Source organism: Lonchura striata, chromosome 28, assembly GCF_050655825.1.
Source record: "Lonchura striata isolate lonStrDom1 chromosome 28, ASM5065582v1, whole genome shotgun sequence".
Classification (NCBI taxonomy): Eukaryota; Metazoa; Chordata; class Aves; order Passeriformes; family Estrildidae; genus Lonchura; species Lonchura striata.
In genome coordinates this window covers 6,308,352-6,331,667 of record NC_140730.1, presented here as the reverse complement: position 1 = coordinate 6,331,667, position 23,316 = coordinate 6,308,352, and the positions used below count along the sequence as shown (strand labels likewise).

At 52.9% G+C, this 23,316-nt stretch overlaps 1 protein-coding gene across 17 annotated transcripts in view; it reads right to left on the bottom strand.

The window, feature by feature from the left end:
- Positions 1-23,316, bottom strand: part of TCF3 (transcription factor 3) — an 84,393-nt gene that overhangs the window by 54,529 nt on the left and 6,548 nt on the right. For 14 of the 17 annotated variants that reach the window (XR_014950300.1, XM_085562624.1, XM_085562626.1 and 11 more), the window contains exon 3: positions 20,403-20,475. Coding sequence is in view for 16 of the 17 variants with exons in the window: in XM_085562624.1 (XP_085418750.1) it covers positions 20,403-20,475 (73 nt within the window). In the remaining variant the exon portion in view is untranslated. Of the gene's footprint in view, positions 1-2,489; positions 2,566-20,402; positions 20,476-23,316 lie in introns of those variants that run through there. The other 3 variants (XM_085562636.1, XM_085562635.1, XM_085562634.1) reach the window with 3 other exon arrangements.

The window sequence follows — 23,316 nt, the reverse complement described above, 5'->3', positions numbered from 1 at the left end:
AGCAGATGGCACTCAATGAGTAGCATGGATCCTCCTCTTTCCCAGGACTAACCAGCCCCTTGCTCCTGCCTGCACATTTCAAACCATTTTCTGGGTGCAGCTTTGGCATCACTCAACAGCAGCTGGCAGGAGCTGGTGCTGCTTGGTCTCATCCCTTGTGCTGGGCAACAAAAAAAGCCCTGAAAACCCCCACTGCCCAGCCCCCTGAAAGCCCCAGAGATGTCAGGAAAGCAGATTTTATTATTTTTATTGACATCTCTCACGTTACCCTGGGCACACACTGGCTGTTGTTTGGGTTGTGGATAGGTGACCCCAGGAAGGTGGGAGGCAGTTTCCCCTCCCTGCTCCACAGCCAGCGTGGCAAACCCACAGCAGCATCAGCCTGGCCTCACAGCCCACCCCAGCCCCTCCAGGGCTCTCTGCTGCTCAGAACAAGCTGGAGACAAAAAGAGACCCATTCGATTATCTTGTCTGTGTCTCCTCTACATCAGGCTTCGATTTCTGGTGCTTTTGTCAAGCCAAGCACTAACACTCCTTATCAGGAATCCTAATACAACTGTCTAGGAAAATTGACCATTAACAAGCTATTCTGATATTTTGCTCAAAGATTGCTTTCTTTTAACTATGAAAAGCTCAAAGAAATGTTTTCCTACAGGAACAAAAAGAGCTGCAGCAGTTAAAAACCTGGAGCTGCAGTTTGCTCGGATGGTGAGAGCTGAGCTCACCACTGTGGATGAGAAGCTCTTGTCTCGAAGGAAAGTGTCTGCATTTTGCAAATGCAAGTTTGAAACAAAAAAAAAAAAATTTAAATTATATGTATAAAAATGACAATGGAAAAAAAAAAAGGCATGCCATTCTCAGACTAGTGCTTCAAGGAAAACAAAGACCAAAGTCATCCTCAAATCCCTGGACTGCCTCCAGCATGTGAGCTCTGCTGGCAGCTCCCACCTCTGCTCTGGAGACACACAGGCCATGCTGGCCCCTAACAAATCTCCTTCCACATCCTCACTGCACCAGGTTCCTGAGTGGCTTAGGGCAGGGCAGCACTGGCTGCTGTAGGAGTAAAGGGACCTTCTCACCCTGCACTTCTCTTGAGTGATTTCTGGGCTTGCTGGACTTTCCAGGGGCTGCTGAACACGTAAGGCAGCAGGAAACCCAAAGAAAATCGGTTCCCCATTTGGAGCACAACGTGCCCCAGAAGCCCCTAAGATGGGGCAGGCCAGGATGGACGGGAAGAGGAAGATCTCAGCTGGCAGCTGGTTTACAAAACCACAGCCCCACACCTTCGCCTCTCAGAGCCCCAGCACTGGTGCCACCATGGCACAGGGAGCAGGACGGGCTGGAGGGAATAGACTGTCCTGGCTGCTCCCACCAGAGCCCTCCTTTCCCAACAGAATCAAGGGGAAACAAGCTGTTATCAGTCCCTCTGGTGCCCAGATCCACCACACTCTGGGCTTGTTCATCCAGCTCCTGCCCACACTGCTGTGGTCGGGATGAGGAGCACACACCAACCTCTGCTCACCTCTGGAGCAGAGCTTTAACTCTCTCAGAGAGTCCCACAGTTGTTTGGGTTGGAAGGGACCTTAAAGCTCATCTTGTTCCACCCCCTGCCATGGGTAAGGTGCTCATGGGAACCTGCTCCTGGGCTTGCACAGCTCTGCCCACCCTGCAATTCCCCCTGATCTTGAAGCATCCCAAAGCCTCAGCTGCTCCCTGGCATCCCAGAGATGCACCCAGGATGCTGCCCCACCTACACACAAGCCCATGTTTATTTAAAACTCAGAGGTGCAGATTTCCCAAGGTGTCCCTGTACCCCACCTCAGTTCAAAGCTGACTAAATGGTTCCTCTTAAGTTACAGCTCCACACACACAAAAAACTCCAACCAAAGCCAGACCACCTCCAGGGAGCTGTGCCTTGTTTGATTCATATCTAAAACCACCTGAAATAAAAAACATCCCACGAGCCCCTTGTAGAGCAAGGAAACCCCACACCCAGGCCATGTCACCACAGCAATTAACAATACAGCAATTAACAATACAGCAATTAACTCTGCCAGCAATGGGCTCATGGTGTGGGGCCATGGGTGGCCCTACACAGGACACCCTCAGCTGGCACCTGAGGTTTGTGCTGTGTCACCAACCTACAGACACTTCTCCTCCTGCAGCCCTGCCCTGGTCACAGCTGTAACAGGTTTAGGGGACTTGGGCACACGCAGTGGGGAAGCAGCAGATAAAGGTGATCTGCTCCTACTCCCAAAAGGGGTTGGGTGTCCTCAAGCAGCTTTAAGGCTCTCAGTTCCTGCCCAAGAGCATCAAAAAGTACTCAGAACACAAGGAAAAAGATCCCTGCACAATTCCAGCCTGCCCCTCCACAGCCCACCTGCCATCCAATCCCTCCAGAGTACAACTCCCAGCCGACCCACTCACTACAAGCCACCCTTCCATCCTTTAGGAAAACATCCTGCCAGCTGTGTGGCAGGAGCACGTACCCCTGGACAGCTTGTTCTGGGCTGCCATGTCCCCGGAGCCGCTGGCAGTGACAGCCCGGTCCCTGCGCCGCACTCCAGCCCAGCCCCGGGAGGGAGGAGCAGCTCCCGGTGCCTCTGTCCTGTCCTGCCCACCACTGCCTGCCTTTGTCTGGGGACTGCACAGAGTTCACTGCTGGGACAGCCAGAGGCACTGCAAGGAAAGCTAATGAAGTTTATGGGGTGGATCAGGTTTACCAGGGAGTTTATGAAGATGTCTGGAGAGCAAAGAGCAAATGGACAGCACCTCTTCCAGATCAGGATTGTTCCTAGGGAGCCCTGGGAAAAAATCACCCAAGTGCTTCAGTCATGCTCTGATCTACAGATGAGGGTGGGCAGGCCCTGGCACAGGGTGCCCAGAGCAGCTCCTGGATCCCTGGGAGTGTCCAAGGCCAGGCTGGATGGGGCTTGGAGCAGCCTGGGATGGTGGAAGATGTCCCTGCCATGGCAGGGGTGGGATGAGATGATGCCTAAGGTCTTTTCCAGCCCAAAGCACTCTGTGATCCCACAATGTTCTCTTCTTGTTATCCCCTTGTCAGGAGCCCTTTAAAGGCCAGGTCAGCACCGGTGCTGCAGCTGGAGCAGTTTTTGCCCTCTCACAAAAGCCACCTCCACCCAAATCTGCACAGATCTGCCATGGTGACCCAGGGACTCCTTTGGCACAGCCCTGGGCACTGGTTATTGTTTGGCTTTCCTTTATCTGCAGATCTCAAAGCATTTTGTAAATGTTAAACCTCGAAGCCTCTCCAGGGAACAAAACTCTTTCTGCTATTGTACAGATGGAGAGACTTGCCCAAAAACGAGGGCAGGGCTAAGGGAGGCAGCAGAGCCCAGAGCTGAGCCAGCTCAGCTTTTTACTGGCACAAAACACAGTGGCACAGATTATCCCTGGAAGACCTGCATGGACAAACACACCTCCTGGGAGAAGCACCCACTCTCCAGGTGGAAAAACCTGGCATGCTGGAATACCCAAAAATTTATTTACAACTGGTGCTCCAAACCACAGCGTCTCACCCATCTTTCAGTTTTCTTTTTTTGGGTTAAAAAAAAAAAAAAAAAGGAAAAAAAAAAAAAGAAGCCCTAAAAAAAACCCCAGTTCTGTAGTTTCAATTTTTTAGAAAATTATTTAAAGAATACAGAACAAAAAACCACAATGATTTTAAAAATATAAAGCAAGCTGGGGGAGAAGGGTTCTTCTCTATTTCTGAGCTGACCCAGGAGGGCTGGGCAGGGAAGGGAGCTTGGGGAGATGCTCCTGCCTGGCTCTCATCTCCTGCTGGCCATGGGGGCCATGGGGAGCTCCCCATCTTTTCACCCAGCTTTATTTCCCACACACTTCAATTTCAAGGAACCTGAGGGCCAGCAGGAATTAGGAATTCAGTGCCACCCAGCATGGCTTTGCCCAGTGCTGCAGGGAAATGCTGCAGCGAGCCAGATGGGATGGAATTGTAGCAGCACTTCACCCAGGACATCACTCAGTGCCTGGAAGCTCCAGCTCAGGGAGAAACCCCACATCACTGAGTGTCTGGGATGGGAAGGAGCCAGCACAAGGGTGTTCTGGCAGCTGGAAAACCTCACAGGAATGAAGACAAGCAGCAGCAGGAGCAGCCCAGCACAGGCATCCTCTGGGATGCACAAACCTGCTCTGCTCGGGCTGTAAGGGTGTTGGGAGCAGCTCCCATGGGAAGCAAGTGAAGTGCCAGGCCTAAGGAACCTCCAGTGGTGACTAAAACAGCAACCAAAGAGAACCCCAGAAGTTTGCTGTGAACTCATGATTCCAGACATCACTGCCCTGAGATCCCTCAGCTCCCAGACCCTTCCCAAGCATCATCTCTCCCCCAAGCCCAAGATCTCAGGTGACAGACACTCCTCCAGTTTCTGACCTACACCTGGTGCTCTGCGCCACAGGAAACCTGGAAGAGCAAAACTGGCCATGAAGAAGGCATGGAGTGGCAGGACAAGGAGGAATGGCTTCCCACTGCCAGAGGACAGGGTTAGATGTGATTTTGGGAAGAAATTCTTCACTATGAGGGTGGGGAGGCCCTGGCACAGGGTGCCCAGAGCAGCTGTGGCTGCCCCTGGATCCCTGGAAGTGTCCAAGACCAGGATAGACAGTGCTTGAAACAGCCTGGGACAGTGGAAGGTGTCCCTGCCCAAGGGAAGGGGTGGCACTCATGAGCTTTGAGGTCCCTTTCATCCCAAACCAGTCTGGGATTCTGTGAAGAGCATGTAAAAACCCCACAGGACAGAATTCAGGACTCGTTTTCCACTCCAAGCTGCTCATATCCAAGTGGTGTTTCCAGCATGACAGAATTCCACTTGGATCAATCTCACACTTCCCAATAGAGCCAGGCAGTTCCTGGAAAGTCAGTGTAGGAACAGCAACACCTCAGTGCCACGAGCTCTGGAAAGGGGGAGCACCAGAACTGCCAGCCTCTCCCAGGGCTTCCCTGCAGCTCAGGAGGGAGCCAGAACTGGAGGGGACACGAGGCAGCTCTTGGTGACCGACGGGGAGAGGCCGGGCAGAGGCTCCAGGCACCTCGGCCAGAAACAGCAGCTTAACATTCAACAAGCCCCAAGTTGTGAGTTCTGAACTAATGAAACTGAGAGGACCTGAGCAGGGTCTCTGCTGCCCACAGGCAGCCCAGGCTCCTTCCCCTTCAGCTGTTTCACCCTGGTCGCTTCTGCAGCTGCCCCAGCCTCAGAGGCTGCTCCTTACATCACGGCCAGGCAGCAGATCATGCAGGAAACACAGCTGGCACCACTGAGGCTCCACACTTGGCCTAAAGGGAATTGGATTCCACCAAACCCAAATCAGGAGTCTCAGGCGTGAAGGTCAAGCAAGAAGGTGCAAAGTGGAGCTGTTTGGGTGAGGAGAGGATGTGGATGGCAGCCTTGGGGTACTGGGGATGCTCCCCAAGGAAGCTCAACATGCAGGTCCCCCCTCAAAGGTTCAGATTAGCTCAGCTGGCCAAACCCACCCTGCCCTTTCTCTCCATCCTGCACCTTCATTCTCCCACTGATTTCTATGGAAGTACTTAATTAATTAATTAAAGTAGTGATGGCTGCTGGGCCTCATATTCAACATATGATTCAACAGTGAATCAACAGCAGGTGGGTGGGCAAAGAGAAGGGGGACAAGAGTCAGGAGAGCTCCAGGGTTTGGGGCAAACACTGCCCAGGTGGGATCACTGCCACCAGGAGAACAGCCACACACCTCAGGACAGGCCCTCAGGACCCACTCCTCCCATGCCCACCAGTGCCACATGCCCAGGGCTGGCTGTGCCAGGATGGAGATGGCTTTTGCTCTGCACATCTCTGGGCTCAGGTGGCACCTTTGGATTGTCCCAAGTGACCCTCCAGAGAGGCAGAGATAACAAGGCTGACCCAGAGCTCGATGGTGCAATCCCAGACCAGACTAACCCTGCTCCTGGGATGCACCTCCCAACCCAAAGCATCCACAGGGTACAGACGTCCTCCCATTAATGCACAGCCAGAGCCTCCTGCCTCAGTGCCCAGCACCTGTGGGGCCACAGAGCCTCTCATGCCATGGAAAGGTGCCCCAGCCCTCCCAGGGCACAGCCCCCAGCCTTTCCTGGGAGAGATTTTAGAGTTAAAGCAACACCGGTAGTGGGATTGTCAGCAGCACAAATGCACAATCAGGAGGGGAAGATGTGGGGGAAAAGCATCCAACTGGCAAATATAATACTTGGAAGGAAAAGTAGATTTTTAAAAAAATAAAAAATGAGGGGGTGGCAAAAAAAATTCTCAGGAAGTCATCTAGTCATTCCTGCTCTTTGCAGAAACAATAGACTCGGGATGCTGGCTAAGTTATAAATAATCCTGCTGGCTACACAACACAAATCCAAGACAGGAGCAGGGTAACTATCAGCTCCATGGAAAGTGAGTCACTACCTTCTTACAGCATTCCCAAAAAGGGAAAACACCACGGCCCCATTCCCGCTCTGCTTCACTGGCCAGGACCCATCCCAGGGGGCAGGAGCAGCTCGGTGACACAACGTGTGACACTGAGCCACAGCGAGCTCCAGCAGCAGTGAGGCTGATCCCAGAGCAGAGCAGGACACACAGCCTGACACTCAGAGAATCACAGAATCCTGGAATACCCTGAGCTGGAAGGGACCCCCAGGGATCATCAGCCCAGCCCCTGTCCCTGCCCAGACCCCCCAACAGCCCCACCCTGAGCAGCCCTGAGAGCGCTGTCCAAACGCTCCTGCAGCTCTGGCAGCCTCGGGGCCGGGACCATTCCCTGGGGAGCCTGGGCAGTGCCAGCACCCTCGGGGGGAAGAACCTTTCCCTGAGCTCCATGCCAAGGCCTGGCACAGCTCCAGCCCTCGCTGGGCTCCAGGAGCTGTCCCAGAGCAGAGCTCAGCCCCTGCCCCTCTGCCTCCCCTCGGGAGGAGCTGCAGCCCCCAGGAGCCTCCCCTCATCTCCTGTGCTCCAGCTGAACGAGCCAAGTGCCCTCAGCCGCTCCTCAGACCTTCCCCAGCTCCGTGTCCCTCCTTGGGACACTCTCCAACAGCTTTGGCTCCTTCTGACACTGCGAGATCAGTGGCAAGAAAGCTCAAATTGGGGAAAATAATGGGAAGCCACCAAGTCCACAACATCCTTCTCTTTTTTAGAAAGGAAGTTGCCATTGTGAGCTGCTTTGGCTGAGCTGTTTTCCAGATCCCTCCTCTCAACCTGAGAGCAAACAGAGATGAGCAAAGCCAACATGCCGCAAGATGCTGGTGGAACTGCCCTAGGAAGGGTGGGTGTGCCAGGGCCCCTGCCCCAAGCACAGCCCTGTGGGAGGGACACTGCCCCTCTGGCCCGGCAGCTTTCAGGGCAAAGGGAAGAAGCAACTTTTTGGGCACCCAGAACATCTTTGTCACTTCTCTGTGCTTGTGGCCAACAAGGACATGGAGCACAAAATGCAGCACCCTGGACCAGGGTGTCCCTGCAATGGCCACAGCCTCAGGAGCCCTCGTATCAAGATCAGAACATGGAATCATGGAATGGTTTGGGTGGAAAGAGACCTCAAAGCCCACCTCATTCTAACCCTGCCATGGACAGGGACACCTTCCACTATCCCTGTCCAGCCTAGCTTTGGAAACTTCCAGGGATGGAGAGCCCTCAACCTCTCCGAGCAACTGATAAAGAGCTTCCCAACTGGAGACTTGGAAGTGGCATAAGTTGTCCTTTTTTTTTTTTTTTTTAAATTAAAAAAAAAAAAAAAAAAAAAAAGCTTCCTGACTTGTTATTCCATTACCCAGATCTGGAAATGTAATCATATTAGTTCAGCTGCATTAACACAACAAAAAAGCCCAACAAAAACCGTCTTAAAAATTGAATTGATCTCCAAGGAGTGAAGAGAAAGGAGAACAAAAGTCAGAAACCCAAAGCAAGCAGCTCCCCCTGTGAGCACCACAGCCAGCCCAGCACCCAAGACACCGCCTGACGACAGATTCAGAGAGGATGTGAAATAATCAGGATGTGATGTGATTTTTTAAGAACTTTTTTTGCCAGGTAGGTGAGGTAAAAGGTCAGTAAGAGCCATGTGAGCACACCCAGCTCATTAACATAATGCTGAGTTTGTCACAGAGCTTAACTCAGCTTAAACAGACCTCAGTCAAGGGGAAAAATCCAGCCTCAAGCCAAGTGGGAAGTCCAGGCAGCTCTGAGGGACTGTGGCGATGTGCAGAGTTGGCTGAGCAATCCTCTGGCTCCCAAAGCCTTCAGCAGCCCAGCAGCAGCAAAGCCCTGCTCCTGTTCTCTGCACGGGGGAGCACTGCCCAGACCACAGCCCTGCGTGGGAAGGGGCTCGGAGCAGCCACTGTCCCGGCTGAAGTGAAAAACCACAAAGCCCCAGCCCCCAGCCTGGGAGCTGCCACGGGGCCCTTTCAGGGAACAGCAGAGCAACGTGAGGGGCTCCTGCACAAACCCACCTGATGGGCTGGGGAAATGGACTGAATCCCACCTGGTTTGGGCAGAAAGGGACATCAAAGCTCATCAGTGCCACCCCTGCCATGGCAGGGACACCTCCCACTGTCCCAGGCTGCTCCCAGCCCTGCACAACCTGGCCTGGAACACTTCCAGGGATGGAGCAGCCACAGCTGCTCTGGGCACCCTGTGCCAGGGCCTGCCCACCCTGCCAGGGAACAATTCCTGCCCAATCTCCCATCCAGCCCTGCCCTCTGGCACTGGGAGCCATTCCCTGTGTCCTGTCCCTCCAGGCCTTGTCCCCAGTCCCTCTCCAGCTCTCCTGGAGCCCCTTCAGGCCCTGCCAGGGGCTCTGAGCTCTCCCTGGAGCTTCTCCTCTCCAGGGGAGCACCCCCAGCTCTCCCAGCCTGGCTCCATGGCAGAGGGGCTCCAGCCCTTGCAGCATCTCCGTGGCTCCTCTGGCCTGGCTCCAGCAGCTCCACGTCCTCCTGCTGCTGTTCCCCAGGCTGGGGCAGCTCTGCAGGTGGGGTCTCACCTGAGCGGGGCAGAGGGGCAGAATCCCCCCTCCCCTGCTGCCCACGCTGGGCTCAGCCCAGGACACAGCCAGGAGTGGAGCTGCCACCAAAAACAAGTCGCTAAGAGTAAATCTAGTCTGTCTCCTCGTGGGACTGGAGCTCCAGCACCTCAGAGGCCTTGCAATGACCACCCAGCCAGACAAATCCAGTTTGGGAGGAAAGGTGTGAACACTTTGAACCATGGGATAAGAAATTAAAGAACCCTGCTTTACAATTTTTTTTCAAAAAGGAAAAAAAACCCAACCAACCATATGTGATGGGGAGGCACATCCACCTTCCCACAGCTTTTCGGGCCATTCATCATTTGGATAAAATCCAGTTTCACATTGAAATTCAGCTGGACTTTCAAATGCAAATCCGAGGAGGAGAGCAACATATGGTAGAGGTTAGTGCGTATTTTTCCTAATTAGATGGCAAACTGCTGCTTTGTATAACAATGTTAACGGGGCAGGAGGAGCCTTTGCAAGGGAGACCACATCACTGCAGAATAAAATGTCCCAGAAAGCAGAAGGGGCCCAGGCCACCCCCGCTCTCAGGGAAGGTCACGCACTCACCACCACCAGGATGGGTTTTGTCACTTGTCAAAAGTGAGATTTGTCCCCCCAGCTTGGGAAGGATGAGGCAGAAAGGTAAGAGAGGGGGTTAGCAACACCAGTGACCCCAAGGCTTGTCCTGAAGGAGTTTGGCTTGTTCCAGGTCAGGCTGTCCCCAGGGGCAGCCCTGGGTGCCACATGCACACACCTGGGAGGGCTTTTGGAGGGGGAAAGCATTACCAGTTCCTCATCCCAGAGGCCAGGGATGGAGGAATGATGGGCAGAAGATGCTTCAGAACTCCCTGAGAAGGGGAGGAACAGCTCTGCTTTGAGCAGTGCCCAGCAGCCAATACCAAACCTGCCCCAGGAGAGGCAGATGTCACCACCAGAGGTGACCCCAGAGCTTGCTGGCCACATCCAGTGCCCACAGACGGGACATCACCCACTCTCCTGGAATGTTATTCCCAGCTAGGACAAGTCAAGGTTCATAGATGACTGTCCTTTGCCCTGCTTGGTCCCAAAAAAGCCACCTCCTTGTGTCCCTGTGTGCTGCAGGCTGCCCTCCCTCCCAGCCTTGGCCCCACAGGCTCTGATATGAAGCTCATTTATTTATTTTCAGTCCCTGTCTAACCAAGCAAACTCCCCTGCTAGAAAAAGCTTATGCCACATTAACTTCACCTCCTTCTTACTCCTGACGCAATCCCCAGCTAAATTTAGAGGAAGACATTGCCTGAGGTCACTTTGGAGGTGGGGATGTGCTTCCCAGGTTCACAGGCAGATGGACAGTGTTTTTTAGATTTTTCTCCCTGCTGGCTTTGGAGCTGGGCCTACCTGGCAAGTTAATTGAAAAATTCAGGATTAAAAAATGAGGGCAGATGTCCTGGACTGCCTCTTTCCCTTCTTTACTGGGGGGAGAGAGGCAACTAATCAGGGCAGGGAGAACAGCATCCAAACAGCCACTGCAGAAACTTTCAAAAGGCAAACCAAGAATCTCCTCTCACAGCTCAGATTTTCCCTTTCTGATGTTTGTTCAGATGTACTTCCACCCTGCAACACAGGGACAGACAGACCAAGATCTCTGCAACCCATTGGCAAAACCCCCACCCTCCATCCTCCCCAAACCTGAGGCAAATCCCTGTTTGGATGGCAAAGACACAATGGCCCCAGTGGCTGCTCCTCGGGGGACACAGCTGGGGACACTGCCACCAGTTTGAATCCTGCCCAGGAGTTGGATCCTCTGGCAGAAAAACCCCAAACACTGGGGCACCTGTGGGCACAATGCCATCTTTGGGCCCTGCTGTGCTGGGGGAGTTGGCCTGGTTCCCACTGGGAAGCATTATGGGGGTTCTGTCCCCTGTCTGTCCCCCAGATGGGCTCTCTGCTGTCAGCCCCATTTTGGGGCCATGAGAACTCCGTGCCTGGCTTGCCTCAGGTGATCCCTCATCCTCAGCTGTGCTCCCAGACCCCTGTACAATTACACATTCAGCACCACAGTGTATTTCATGCCTCATTGGCAACGAAATTAATTAAACTCTAAGTCACCAGTGAAGGAGTGCAGCACCTCTTCCCTCCATAGGTGTGTAACTCAATTTGTTTAAGCTAATGTGCTAATCAAAGCTTGCCAGGTATGTGGGGACCTCTTGGCAGAGGGGGCTCAGAAGTGTGCACAGGATGGGCTCTGCTTGGAAGGGACCAGGCACTCACTGTCCAAGCACAGGGCCTGCCACCAGCCTCTGAAAAAGCCTGGATTTCCTAAAATGCAACCCTTCCACCATCAGCACCAGGGACCTGCAGTGAAGTCAACTTATCATCTCAGGGCTTTGAGGGTCTGGGAGCTGCCCACTAGCTGGAAATGAGACAATTCTGGAATATCCTGAGCTGGAAGGGACCCCCAGGGATCATCAGCCCAGCCCCTGTCCCTGCCCAGACCCCCCAACAGCCCACCCTGAGCAGCCCTGAGAGCGCTGTCCAAACGCTCCTGCAGCTCTGGCAGCCTCGGGGCCAGGACCATTCCCTGGGGAGCCTGGGCAGTGCCAGCACCCTCGGGGGGAAGAACCTTTCCCTGAGCTCCATGCCAAGGCCTGGCACAGCTCCAGCCCTCGCTGGGCTCCAGGAGCTGTCCCAGAGCAGAGCTCAGCCCCTGCCCCTCTGCCTCCCCTCAGGAGAAGGGGCACTCAGAGGGTCACTGCCATCCTGCCTTCCCAGGCTGATCAGATTGAGGCTGCTGCACAGATCCATCTGGGCTTGGGATGTGCCAGGGAAACCACGGCACCCACTCCTGGCACTGCCCAAGACCCTTGTCCTGGCCACACAGACACTGGTGGGCAATTCAGTGCCCCACTCCCAGCTGATGGAGGTGCTGGGAGAGGGCAGGATATCCCAGCCCAGACAGATGGGAATCCAACAGGCAGACAGAATCAGTGATTAGAACTAGAAGGGACCTTAAAGCTCACTCCCACCTCCTGTCAATGGGCAGGGACACCTCCCACTGTCCCAGGCTGCTCCCAGCCCTGTCCAGCATGGCCTTGGGCACTGCCAGGGATCCAGGGGCAGCCACAGCTGCTCTGGGCACCCTGTGCCAGGGCCTGCCCACCCTGCCAGGGAACAATTCCTGCCCAATCTCCCATCCAGCCCTGCCCTCTGGCACTGGGAGCCATTCCCTGTGTCCTGTCCCTCCAGGCCTTGTCCCCAGTCCCTCTCCAGCTCTCCTGGAGCCTCTTCAGGCTTTGCCAGGGGCTCTGAGCTCTCCCTGGAGCTTCTCCTCTCCAGGGGAGCACCCCCAGCTCTCCCAGCCTGGCTCCATGGCAGAGGGGCTCCAGCCCTTGCAGCATCTCCGTGGCTCCTCTGGACTTGATGGCCTCCTCTCCACTTGATGTGGGTAAACGTTTTGACATCTCTGGGACAGCTCTATTGCCCCTACATCCACCACCGGCTCCCCCTTGGCTCCCTCCCTTCCCATGATGGAAATGGGTGAATCCCTCCATCCTGCAGCCAGAGCAGGGAGCACAGCTGAGCAGGAGTGATGAGGATCCTCTCCAGGCCTCCAAGACAACAGAGACAACAGTGAGGAACCAGGTATTTATAGTGTCCTTCAGTTGTGTGCATTGGGGTGGTGCCAGGTGAGAGATGAAGCCCTCCAGAGTAAGAAAATAGCCCTTTGCATTAAATCCACCCCCTTAAGACACCAATTTGTTGTCTCTAATTAAAAATACTACTAATAATTGCATTTTGAGTGCCACTGCACACAACCATTAACAATGGAGATGCAGCAGGCTGAGGAGCTGGTCACACATGGGACACGTGCTGCAGCAGGGCACCCCACAGGGCATGAGGAATTGCAAATTAGCAGCAGCGAGGTCCAGCAGGAACACTTGCCAGACCTGCTGGGCCCCTTCCAAAGCCATCTCTTCCCTTTGGAAAGAGCACAGCAAGCGTGGAGGCCTGGAGCTGGAAGGCTGAGCCAACATGTGCTGCTCAGGCAGCCCTGGGTTGGGGCAGGATTAGAGGTGAACTCAGGCAGAGCTGCACCAAACCCCAAGGTCCTGCTCTCCAGAGACCATCTAAGAGCTCAGAATGGAGATGAGAGCCCTGAGGAACAGGGCAGTAACAGAGGGAATTCACAGAATCCCAGAATGGTTTGGATTAGAAGAGACCTTAAAACACATCCAGTTCCATCCTTGCCCTGGGCAGGGACACCTTCCATATCCCAGGTAGCTCCAAGCCCCTTCCAGCCTGGCCTTGGGCACTGCCAGGGATGCAGGGACAGCCCCAGCTGCTCTGGGCACCCTGTGCCAGGGCCTGCCCACCCTCCCAGGGCAGAATTTCTTCCCAATAACTAAGCTGAACTTACTTTCTTTACTTACTAAGTGCTGCCCACCAGCTCACCTCATTAGAGACAAGGCATTGCTGGAGCTTGCAGCTGTTCTTTTAGGAGGTGCACACCAAGCCCAGCTTCCCCTCAGCCCCTCAGATTTTTACACAAGACACACTCATCCCATCAGAGCCCCTCAAGCCTCACTGCCTGGAACTGCCTCATCCATGAGAGGAAGGAGCTCTGCTGGGAAGAGAGCCCTGCACTGCCTCAGCAAATCTGGCAAAGTTAAAACTGTGCTTAAACAAGGTCTGTGGCAAACTGGCAGTTTCTAAACAAAAGCTGTCACTTATCTCAGTACAGCTTTGGCTCTGGCACCCCCAGCATTCTCTCTACTCTTTCTCAGCTAAAGATCTTAAATCCAGTCAGGAGGAATCTTCTCCAGGTGAGAAATGAACAACAACAAAACAAAACAAAACAAAACAAACAAAAAAAAAACCCATCAAAAAACCAAAAAAAACCAAAACCCCCCCAAAAAAACCCACCAAAAAAAACCAAACAACCAAAAACCAAACCAAACCAAACCAAACCAAAACAAAAAAAAAAAACAAAACCAAAAAACCAAACAACAACAACAAAAAACCACAAAAAACCCAAAAACCAACCAAACAAAAAAAACCCCACCAAAACAAAACCCAAAAGAACCCCCAAAACCTTCTCTTGAAAACATGCACCCTTCACCTCTCAAGTTAAACACACACTGAGACAGGGACTAGGTTATATCTGCCTCTCCCCAGCTGCTAGAGGAGCCCTGAGCTGCTAGAGCATCCCCACAGCACTGTCACCATGTCCCTGCTCTTCCCAGACTCTCTCCACATGTGCCCATTAGAAGCCAGCTGTGCCTCTGGCAGGACAGGACACCTTCACTCCCAGTAGTAAAATTAAATTCAAGGGCAAGCAACTAATTGCAAGAAAGAGCCCTTCATATTTCAAGCCAGGCTGGACAAGGCTTGGAGCAACCTGGGATAGTGGAAGGTGCTCCTGCCCATGGCAGGAGATGGAATCAGATGGGCCCAAATCATTCTGGGATTCTGTTTCAACATCACTGCAAAGGCACAGGAGAAGCCTCTGGGCAGGTGGGGATCCCTGGGAGGAGGAACAGGCAGCCCAGGACACAAGGATCAGAGATGGGGTGTGACCCTGGCTTAATGCACACAGGTGTGACCTTCCCCTGCCATTTGTTGCCCCAAACATGTTATTTCCTGCTGACCTGCACTCCCTGCCCCAGCTCTTGGGCCCTCCAACTCTTTTCTTCCAGACCTTGCTTTCCATATCCTGGTAAATGGGAGAACAGGACCTTCCCAAGGGCAAAGACAAAACCAAAGCAGAAAGCCCAACTCAGGCAGAGGAGATGAACTCCCTGAGAGTGCCCAGGCTTTGTTAGCAGCAGGGTGGGGACTGCAGCACTCGGGGCAGTGGAGAGCAGCGGTGGCAGGGACTGTACTTGGGAGTCAGTGAGACTGTGTGGTTTTGCAAGCTGGACCTGGCCATGGCAAGGGTTTTTCATAGAATCCCAGAACAGTTTTTGGGTTGGAGGAGACCTTAAAGCTCCTCTCCTTTCAAACACCTGCTGTGGCCAAGTTCACCTTCCACTGTCTCTGGTACTCCCAGCCCTGTCCAGCATGGCCTTGGGCACTGCCAGGGATCCAGGAGCAGCCACAGCTGCTCTGGGCACCCTGTGCCAGGGCCTGCCCACCCTGCCAGGGAACAATTCCTGCCCAATCTCCCATCCAGCCCTGCCCTCTGGCACTGGGAGCCATTCCCTGTGTCCTGTCCCTCCAGGCCTTGTCCCCAGTCCCTCTCCAGCTCTCCTGGAGCCCCTTCAGGCCCTGCCAGGGGCTCTGAGCTCTCCCTGGAGCTTCTCCTCTCCAGGGGAGCACCCCCAGCTCTCCTTTGATTTCAGTTGGTAATGGCTAAACAATAACATTTACTTTGAAAGAAATGGTCCCACCAATGGCCCGGCAAGTGAATTTTCCTGCTTTGCCTTTTTCTGTTGTGGTGGCTTTGTGTCTGGTGTGTTTGGTGACAGTTTGCACAGGCACAGCACAGAAACACGCAGCTCAGATCCCAAACTTGAACGGGAAGTGCCAGTTCTAAATATCAAGTCCCATATTGCACACCTCATGTCTGCCTTTCATCATCCATCAAAATAGCAAGCGGAGCCCAGCACTCCCACTTCAGCATAAGCAAAACATGTGGGAACTCGAGGCAGTTAGTAGGAAAACGTGATACAGCCTTGCTAATAAAAGCTCCTGCTTTCCTCACTATGGAAAACAGTTGCAAATGGGTTTCTGCGGCCTGGGACTCGACTGCTGACAGCACGGTGACAGAATCGCTGTGCTTGGCTCTTCCCAGCCCTGCCTGCTGTGGTGTCCCTGCAAACCACCCAGCTCCAGGAGCAGAGGGAGCCCAGCACCATCCTGCTCTACCAGACCCTGCCCATCCTGCTCGGCGCTTCCCAACGCAAGCTGCCTGCACACTCGAAATAATTAAACCTTCAAACAGCTCCCCCATAGCACCAATTAAAGAGACAACCCCAGCTTTCAGAGAATTTATGACTCTCGGTGCTGTTGCCACAGGTATCCATCCACGTTTGTGCGTTGTTTAAAGAGAGTTTCAAAGGGGATCCGGGTTTGCCTCCCTCCAGGGAGAATCCATTTGCTTTGTTCACCAGACTATAACTTAAAATTTGTTACATGCACCGGCTTGTAAGCCTTTGAAAAACTCCCTGCTTCACCAGCTTCAAATGGACTTGATGAACTTCCCCTGATCAAAGCAGTTCCCTCACAGGGAGCCTCAGCTCACAAGCAAGGAAGCACCCAACAAATTTTGGGGGTGGGAATCACAGCACGGGCCAGGAGGGGACTCTCACTCCCAAACCCACCTGAGAGCCCAAGCAAAGAGGCCAACACACTTTGGCACAAAACATGAAGAAAAAGGCATAATTAGTTTATTTAAAAGGAGAGAAGAAAAAAAAATTAGCAGAGGTTTTTCTTCTTGAGAGTAGAATAATTTGTCAGCAGGAGACCCCATGGCTCCTGTCCCATCAGGACCCAGTCCTGGCACCCCATAACATCTGGGATGGGAAGGGAGATGGTTGCACACCCTCCACACTACCCACAGGTGGAAGTACTGCTCGTGTGGTCCTCCAGGAGATGTTTTACCTCACACACAACCACGTGCCTTGGGTTTATTCCCTGCTCTGCAGAGCCCAAACCCCTTTGCTGGAGCAAAGGTGCAGCCGGCACGCACCAACTCTGCAGAAAACTCAGCAGCCACGAGGCCACAGCAGAACTCTGCTGCCTCCGGCCACTCCCACTGCCTCAAAGTCAATTAAAATGGTCATTTCCATGTGAAATTCAGCCCCAGTGGTTTCCTGCTTGAGGCAGGGCTCGATGAAGCACTGGGAGGGAGCTTGCTGCAGCTCAGATTAGTCATTTATGAACTATGATACGACGGGGGACACGCTTTGAGATGTTTTGCTACTGCAAGTTACAAACATTTTTTGAAGAGGGGAAGGTGAACCCCTTTGAAGAGCAGGACAACAGGCATGGGCTGAGCACCCTGGCTAAAATAAAACCCCAGCAGAAAACAGCCCATGCTGGAAAACAGTGGTTGCAGCTCCCAGCCCTAGGAAGACCAACTTCCCGTGGTGACCTATATGTGCTATAAATGCTGCAGCCATGGGCTGGGTGACGTCAGCTCCATCCTTGTGGCAATTGTTGGGTCTCTCCTTGCCAAGAAAAGGCAAAGCGGAGGTGCTGAATTGTCCATGCGGCGGGGGAGCAAAACCAGTTCCTCCCCGGAGCATTTGAGGACAGAAATGAGGGAAACAGTGGCAGGGCTTAAAATAAAAGCAGGAGGCAAATAGGAAAGCAAAGGGATCTCGAAGCTGGAAGGTTTGCATGAACACTTGGAATTTTTCTGGCCTTGGGGAGAAAAAGGGGCTCCCATGGTAAAGGGGCCACCAGCAGCTTGGCCAGGGCAGTTACTAGAAACATGGAATTGTTAAGGTTGGAAAAAATCTTAGGATGTTCAAGTGCAACTGACAGCCCAGCACCGTGACACCAAAGCATGTCCCCAAGTGTCACATCAACATCTGTTCTGAACACTCCAGGGGATGGTGATTCCATCCCTGCTCTGGGCGGCCAATGGTTAAAAACACTTCTGGTAAAGAAATTTTGAATTTGAAAAGGATTTTAATTTGGGACAATTTTATCGCTGTGATTGCCTTTTTCAAATGCTTCTGTTCCTTTATTTGCCAGTTGGACTCTGGAAGCAAAAATGTCATTTTGGCCAGGACTGATCAGTCAGTGCTTTGCTCCCTTCCCTCCTCACTTCCCTGGGGAGGAAAGAGCCTGAAGATAACAGCTCTTCTGGAGGGGAAAAAGAATAAAAGCTGCACACTGCCCCAGCATTTCCACAAGGAGATGGGAAGAGGGAGATCATGAACTTCCATGTCCAACACAATTACACCCAAGTCAGTGACTGGCTGCCATCCTGGGGGAAGAATAAACACCAATATTTCTTGGCACACAAGACAACATCAATTTGTTACCTTGAGGTTACCACAACAAGGCCAAATAAAGAGATCCTGACACTGTGGTGCACAGCACCGAGCTAAGTCTCAGACATACCAGTGTTTGCTTCTCCTTTGCAGGCAGAGGGGAAATGCTGCACTGCCTTCACTGCTGGTCCAGGCCCCTGACTGAGAAGTGCTCAGAACACATGTGGCACATTAAAGAAGAAGCCCAGGCCTCCCTGCATGGCAAGATTTAGAGTGATCACCTGCAGGTCCTGGTTATGGTATGGCTGTGAGGTGCTCTGCCCCCTCTGCAAGCCCAGATCCCCAAATCCAAGGACCATCTGCTCTCCATTCTCTGACCACATCAAGGTTAATGATGACTCCAAACCAAATTTTGAGCTGGATGACTGCCTGTGTCTTGGGGGATGAACTACCTTGGGGGATGACCAAGGCCAGGTTGGAAGGGGCTTGGAGCAGCCTGATCTAGTGGAAGGTGTCCTTGCCCATGGCAGGGGGTGGAAAAAAATGAACTTTAAGGTCTCTTCCAACCCAAAGCCTTCCATAATTCTGCAATTCTAAATAGTACCTGATTGCATCAGTGAATAAAGCTAAACCAACAAACCAACAGTCCTTGAGAACAGCCTCTTGCCATTTTCTAGGGCCTTGTTTAGACACCTTGTCTCCTTCTAACAGGCAGAGCACAGCCTTCTGCATGGCACAACTCGCTGATGTCTTACTGCAGTTATTCACCCACCAGCAAAATGCCAAAGAGACAGGAGCAGGAAGAAGTCCCAAAGCTGACACTTAGATGAAATTTGTCCCCTGAACTCCAGGTAAGGCCAAGGATGGCTGACCAAGGGATAAATCTCCTGCTGGAGCAAAGCTCTTGCCCTACAGCCAGCCCTGAGCTGCATTCCCAAGGCAGGATGCCTGCAGCAGGATGAGGGAGCCTCTGCTGTGTCCGAGGCTGGGACAGCAGGGATTGTGCAACGTCCCTCAGTGCAGTTGTATAACATCACTGCTCTGTTTTTATGAACTGCTCCCAGTCAGGCTCAGAGAGCAGCAGCCCAGAGGAAGGGTGGTGTCAACATTACCTTTCACTCACCCGAAAGAAAAGAAGGAGTGAGGGGAGAATCAAAGATTTGGTGTCGTTTGGGCTGGAGGGGGGTCTGGCTGTGCCGCAGGGCCCTGCTCCAACCTCTGCTCCTGGCCAGCACCACGGAGCTGGCAGCCAAGGCAGGCTCTGAGCAGGAAACGGGTTAATGGGAGCTCCTGCACTGCTCTACTCCCCCCAGTGTGTAGCACGTCTTTTGTGGATTATTTTAACAGCAGAAGGCACACAAGGAACACTCACTGAAGAGATCAGCTTCCATCTGGGCTAACCCGAGAGTTTTCTCCCCTCCAGTTTCCTCCAGCACCCACTCAACAGCTTCCCTCCTTGCAAAAGTGTTTGCTCAAAACCATCTTGACACACAGCTAACCAGCTCAGTCTGAGAGCATCACATTTGCCACGTCCAGGAGGCAGGAGCAGGGCAGGCCAAGGCAGGGCAGAGCTCCCACCCTGCTGCTGCAGGTTCCCCAGTGCCCCACTGGGGCATCAAAGCTGCTCTCCAGAAATCCCAGCCCAGTTTCTGGGATGCTCCCAGTGTCACAGCACAGCCAGGAGTTTCCCTGCACAGCTGGAGCCAGCCCAGGGCAGGGAAGGTTGAGTTTTAATCATACACAAAGTATTCAGCAAGAAGGGCAGATCAGCTGAGCTTCCCTCATGCCAGGGGCTGTGTGAGCCCTGCCCAGAGCAGCTTCCCTGGGCATTGAAACCCTGGCCCAGCACTGTCCAGGAATTCTCCCTGAGCCTCAAAACAACCAGCACATTTTCAGCCTCCAATTGCAGCCACTTCTCCAGCCCACTCCTCCCCACTGCCCTGCTCTCAAAGCCCTTGGATGTCAGTATCCCTGGTCCCCTCTTGGCACCCTGGAGGGCTTTGCAAGATGCCTTTGGGAATGCTGAGATCCCACCCAACAGCAGTGAGCTGCTGGAGGGGCTGCATGGAGCAGACCCCCAAACTGAGCCAGGAACGAGCCATCACCACCCCATCTTCAGAGGGAAAACAGCAGAAGTCTTCCAGGGCAGTGCAGACACATCTAAGCAGCTTAAAGAGCAACCCTGTCTGCTCCAAGGTTCCTGGAGCAGTGGGACAACAACCTCCAGCTCAGGCAGCAATGTCTTAGTGGGAGACAGCTCAGCAAGAGCAGCTTTGCCCACCCAGAGACACATGGAGCAACAAGGAAACCATCCAAAGAAACAGCAGCAGAGCACCACCAGAAAAATCCATCACCAAAATACAGAACCCCCTCCCCTACGGCATCTCTGGAACCAAACACAAATTTATTGCAAGAAACATTATGGTATAAGGGGGAAAAAAATGACAGTACCTGATCCTCCAAACTGAGTGCTCGCAAGGGTCGTGGGTCTGTTTTTTCCATTAGCCACTGGCAAGGGAAACATCTAGAAAAACAAGGAGATGAGAGAGAAGGGAAAACAAAAGAGATTTCAGTATGTTGGTTTTACTGTGCTGCTGCAGAGGGGTCACACTGGGGGAGGGGAGAGGGAAGGCAGCCCGTTATTGATGCAAAAACCTTTCCTCGTGTCCCTGCTCCATCACTCAGAGGGGCAGGAGGGAGGCACAGCCCTGCTCTCACACACACCCCCATGTGCACAACCCCTGCTTCTGCAGGGGCAGCTGGAAACCAGCCGAGGAGCATCCCTGCCATGGGCCAAACCAACAGTTTCATCTCAAAATTGCTCACACTGGCTACAGGTGAGCCCTGGGGAAAGGCCGACTCCATTCATAAAAAGCCAGCAGGATAATGACAGCAAAGCTATTTTATCCCTCACTATCTCAGCCCCACAGGAGTCCTGGTCCCATCCCACACCTCCACCACGTGCAGTGCCTGGGCACAAGGGCTGCCTGTGGGTCTGGCTGGATGGGCAGGGAGGGCTCTGTGAGCCCCCAGCCTCACACTGCAGCTCCCACCCTGCTGCTCTGGGGGCTCCAGCAGCACCAGGACTGACACAGCCCTGGGGCCTGGGGAGAGGAAGCTGCTCCAAGGGCACCTATAGTTACTCATGGTTTAAAAAATTAATATATTTCACAGAAATGGTCGCTCTGGGGACTTGTTTGCTCTATCAGTACAGCTTCATTATCACAACTGAGCCTCTCCTGCCAGGAGCTTCCTCAAAAACACACCTCATCACCTAACCTGTATAAATATTTTTAATAAAAGTTGGGAGAGTTTCAGAGGCTGCTATTTAATAATTTACATGCACCTGTGTGCAGCAGAAAAGAAAACTAATTCTCCTGCACACAAATGGAGCTCCAGCCAATAAAACAACTGGTGGGAAAACGCTTAGTGAATTAACATTTTAATATCCTTTTTCTACTCAAGATACTTTCACCACCAAGTCATTTGAATTTTTATTATTTTTAGCTTTGTAATGTCTGACTAACTCAAAAGTTTAATGCTTTGAAGATTAAACAATGTAATGGCACAAGAGCCTACAGAAAGGCAGTGTTTCATGCCCTGACATAGCTGATGTCTGGCTGTGGTCAGAAACATTCTTTTGTACAGAACCGTCTGCCCAGCTTTGTTTTCACAAATGCTGGGGAGGAGAAAAAACCCAAGAAAAAACAGTTAAATGTGATAGAGATGCAAAGAGAGTAGTTAAGGAACCAACTGCCATTCATAAAGAGCACAAATTTGGGATCATATATATGCATGCAGGGTGTAGATGTTTTATACAGGGATTTAAATGAAGGTGTAAACAGTGTTTAGTGCTCATCCCAGCTGCCTGCACACACCTGCCCTCACCTGCCTGCACATGGCCCCCTGGCCCCCTCAGATGTGCCCCGAGGCTGCTGCTCACCCCAGGGGCTCCCGAGGTGTTTGGGGTGGCCCAGCAGCCCCACCATCGGATGAGCTTTGTTTCCTCAGGAAGTTGGGCTAGAAAATAAAAACAAACCCCAAAGACTGCAGCTCACCTTCCTCTGCACTGCTGCAGGGCTTCCCTGTGCCCCCCTCCCCCTTGTAGAGCAGGAGGGGGGCTCTGCAAACATCTCCAGTAGGGCTAAAAATTAAGCTTAGGTGGCTGATCCCACCCTGCCTTCGCTCACTCCCTCTTCTCATGGCAGGGAAGAAGATCGAGATCAAACTCCCTTTTTGCCAAGTGGCAAGGGGCAGGTCTGCATGTGTGAGCAGGGGGGAAGGGATGCACCATGAACCAACCAGCAAAAAGCACACTCATACACAAAAAAACAAAACAAAAAAAACCCAAAAACAAAAAACCAAAAAACCTAAAAAAAAACACCAAAAAACCAAAAACAGCCATACAAAAACCCCCAAAAAACAGCACTGCTGGCTCTTTTCATGAGCATTTCTGCTCAGCACTTGCTGAGGCTGAAAAACACAAGGTTTGAGCAGCAAACGTAAGTGCAGAAAAGGAACAGCCTTGTTCCATTGTGCACCCAGCACCTTCTGCTTCTGCAGAACAGGAGTGCCCCCTCAGTGACAGCAATGCCCAGCACCCCCAAAACACCCACACAGAGCCCGGGGAACCCCTCCCCTCCTCCAACTGCTTGGAGAGAGATTTTGAGGCTGATGCAACACCTTCCTGCTCTCCCTCCCCAGGGGATTTAGTAGTCACGGACCCCTTCCTGCAGCAGGGCAAGTAGAGATGCTAACGTACAGAATCCTGGAATATCCTGAGCTGGTTGATCCCAAGCCCTGTCCCTGCCCAGACACCCCAACAACCCCATCAAATCCTCTCTGAGCATTGCTGAGAGCGCTGTCCAAACGCTCCTGCAGCTCTGGCAGCCTCGGGGCCAGGACCATTCCCTGGGGAGCCTGGGCAGTGCCAGCACCCTCGGGGGGAAGAACCTTTCCCTGAGCTCCATGCCAACCCACTGACACAACCTCATGCTGTCAAACAAGGGTGACAGAGTGCAGGGAACCCCAGGTTACCCCTCCACACCTATCACTTGCCAACCACAGGAGGCGTTTTGGGCTTTTTTCTTGCTCCCAGCCTCTTTTTCCACTGTGGTGTGGGCTGAAGCTGCCCCAAGGAGCCCGGCACAAGTCATACGTGAAGTGCCTTCACTGGCGTGTGCTGCTCAGAGGCAAAGTTCATCCACCCACTGCAAATTTCCTTTCTGCTTCTAAATGCTGCTTTAAAAATAAACTAGGGGGAGGGAGGAGATGAACCGGAGCTGGCACCTACCAGGGGACCCAGGCATTGAGGGACCCAGGCATGAGCTCTCAAGAGCTGTAATTGGGTCATTACTTGGCCTTT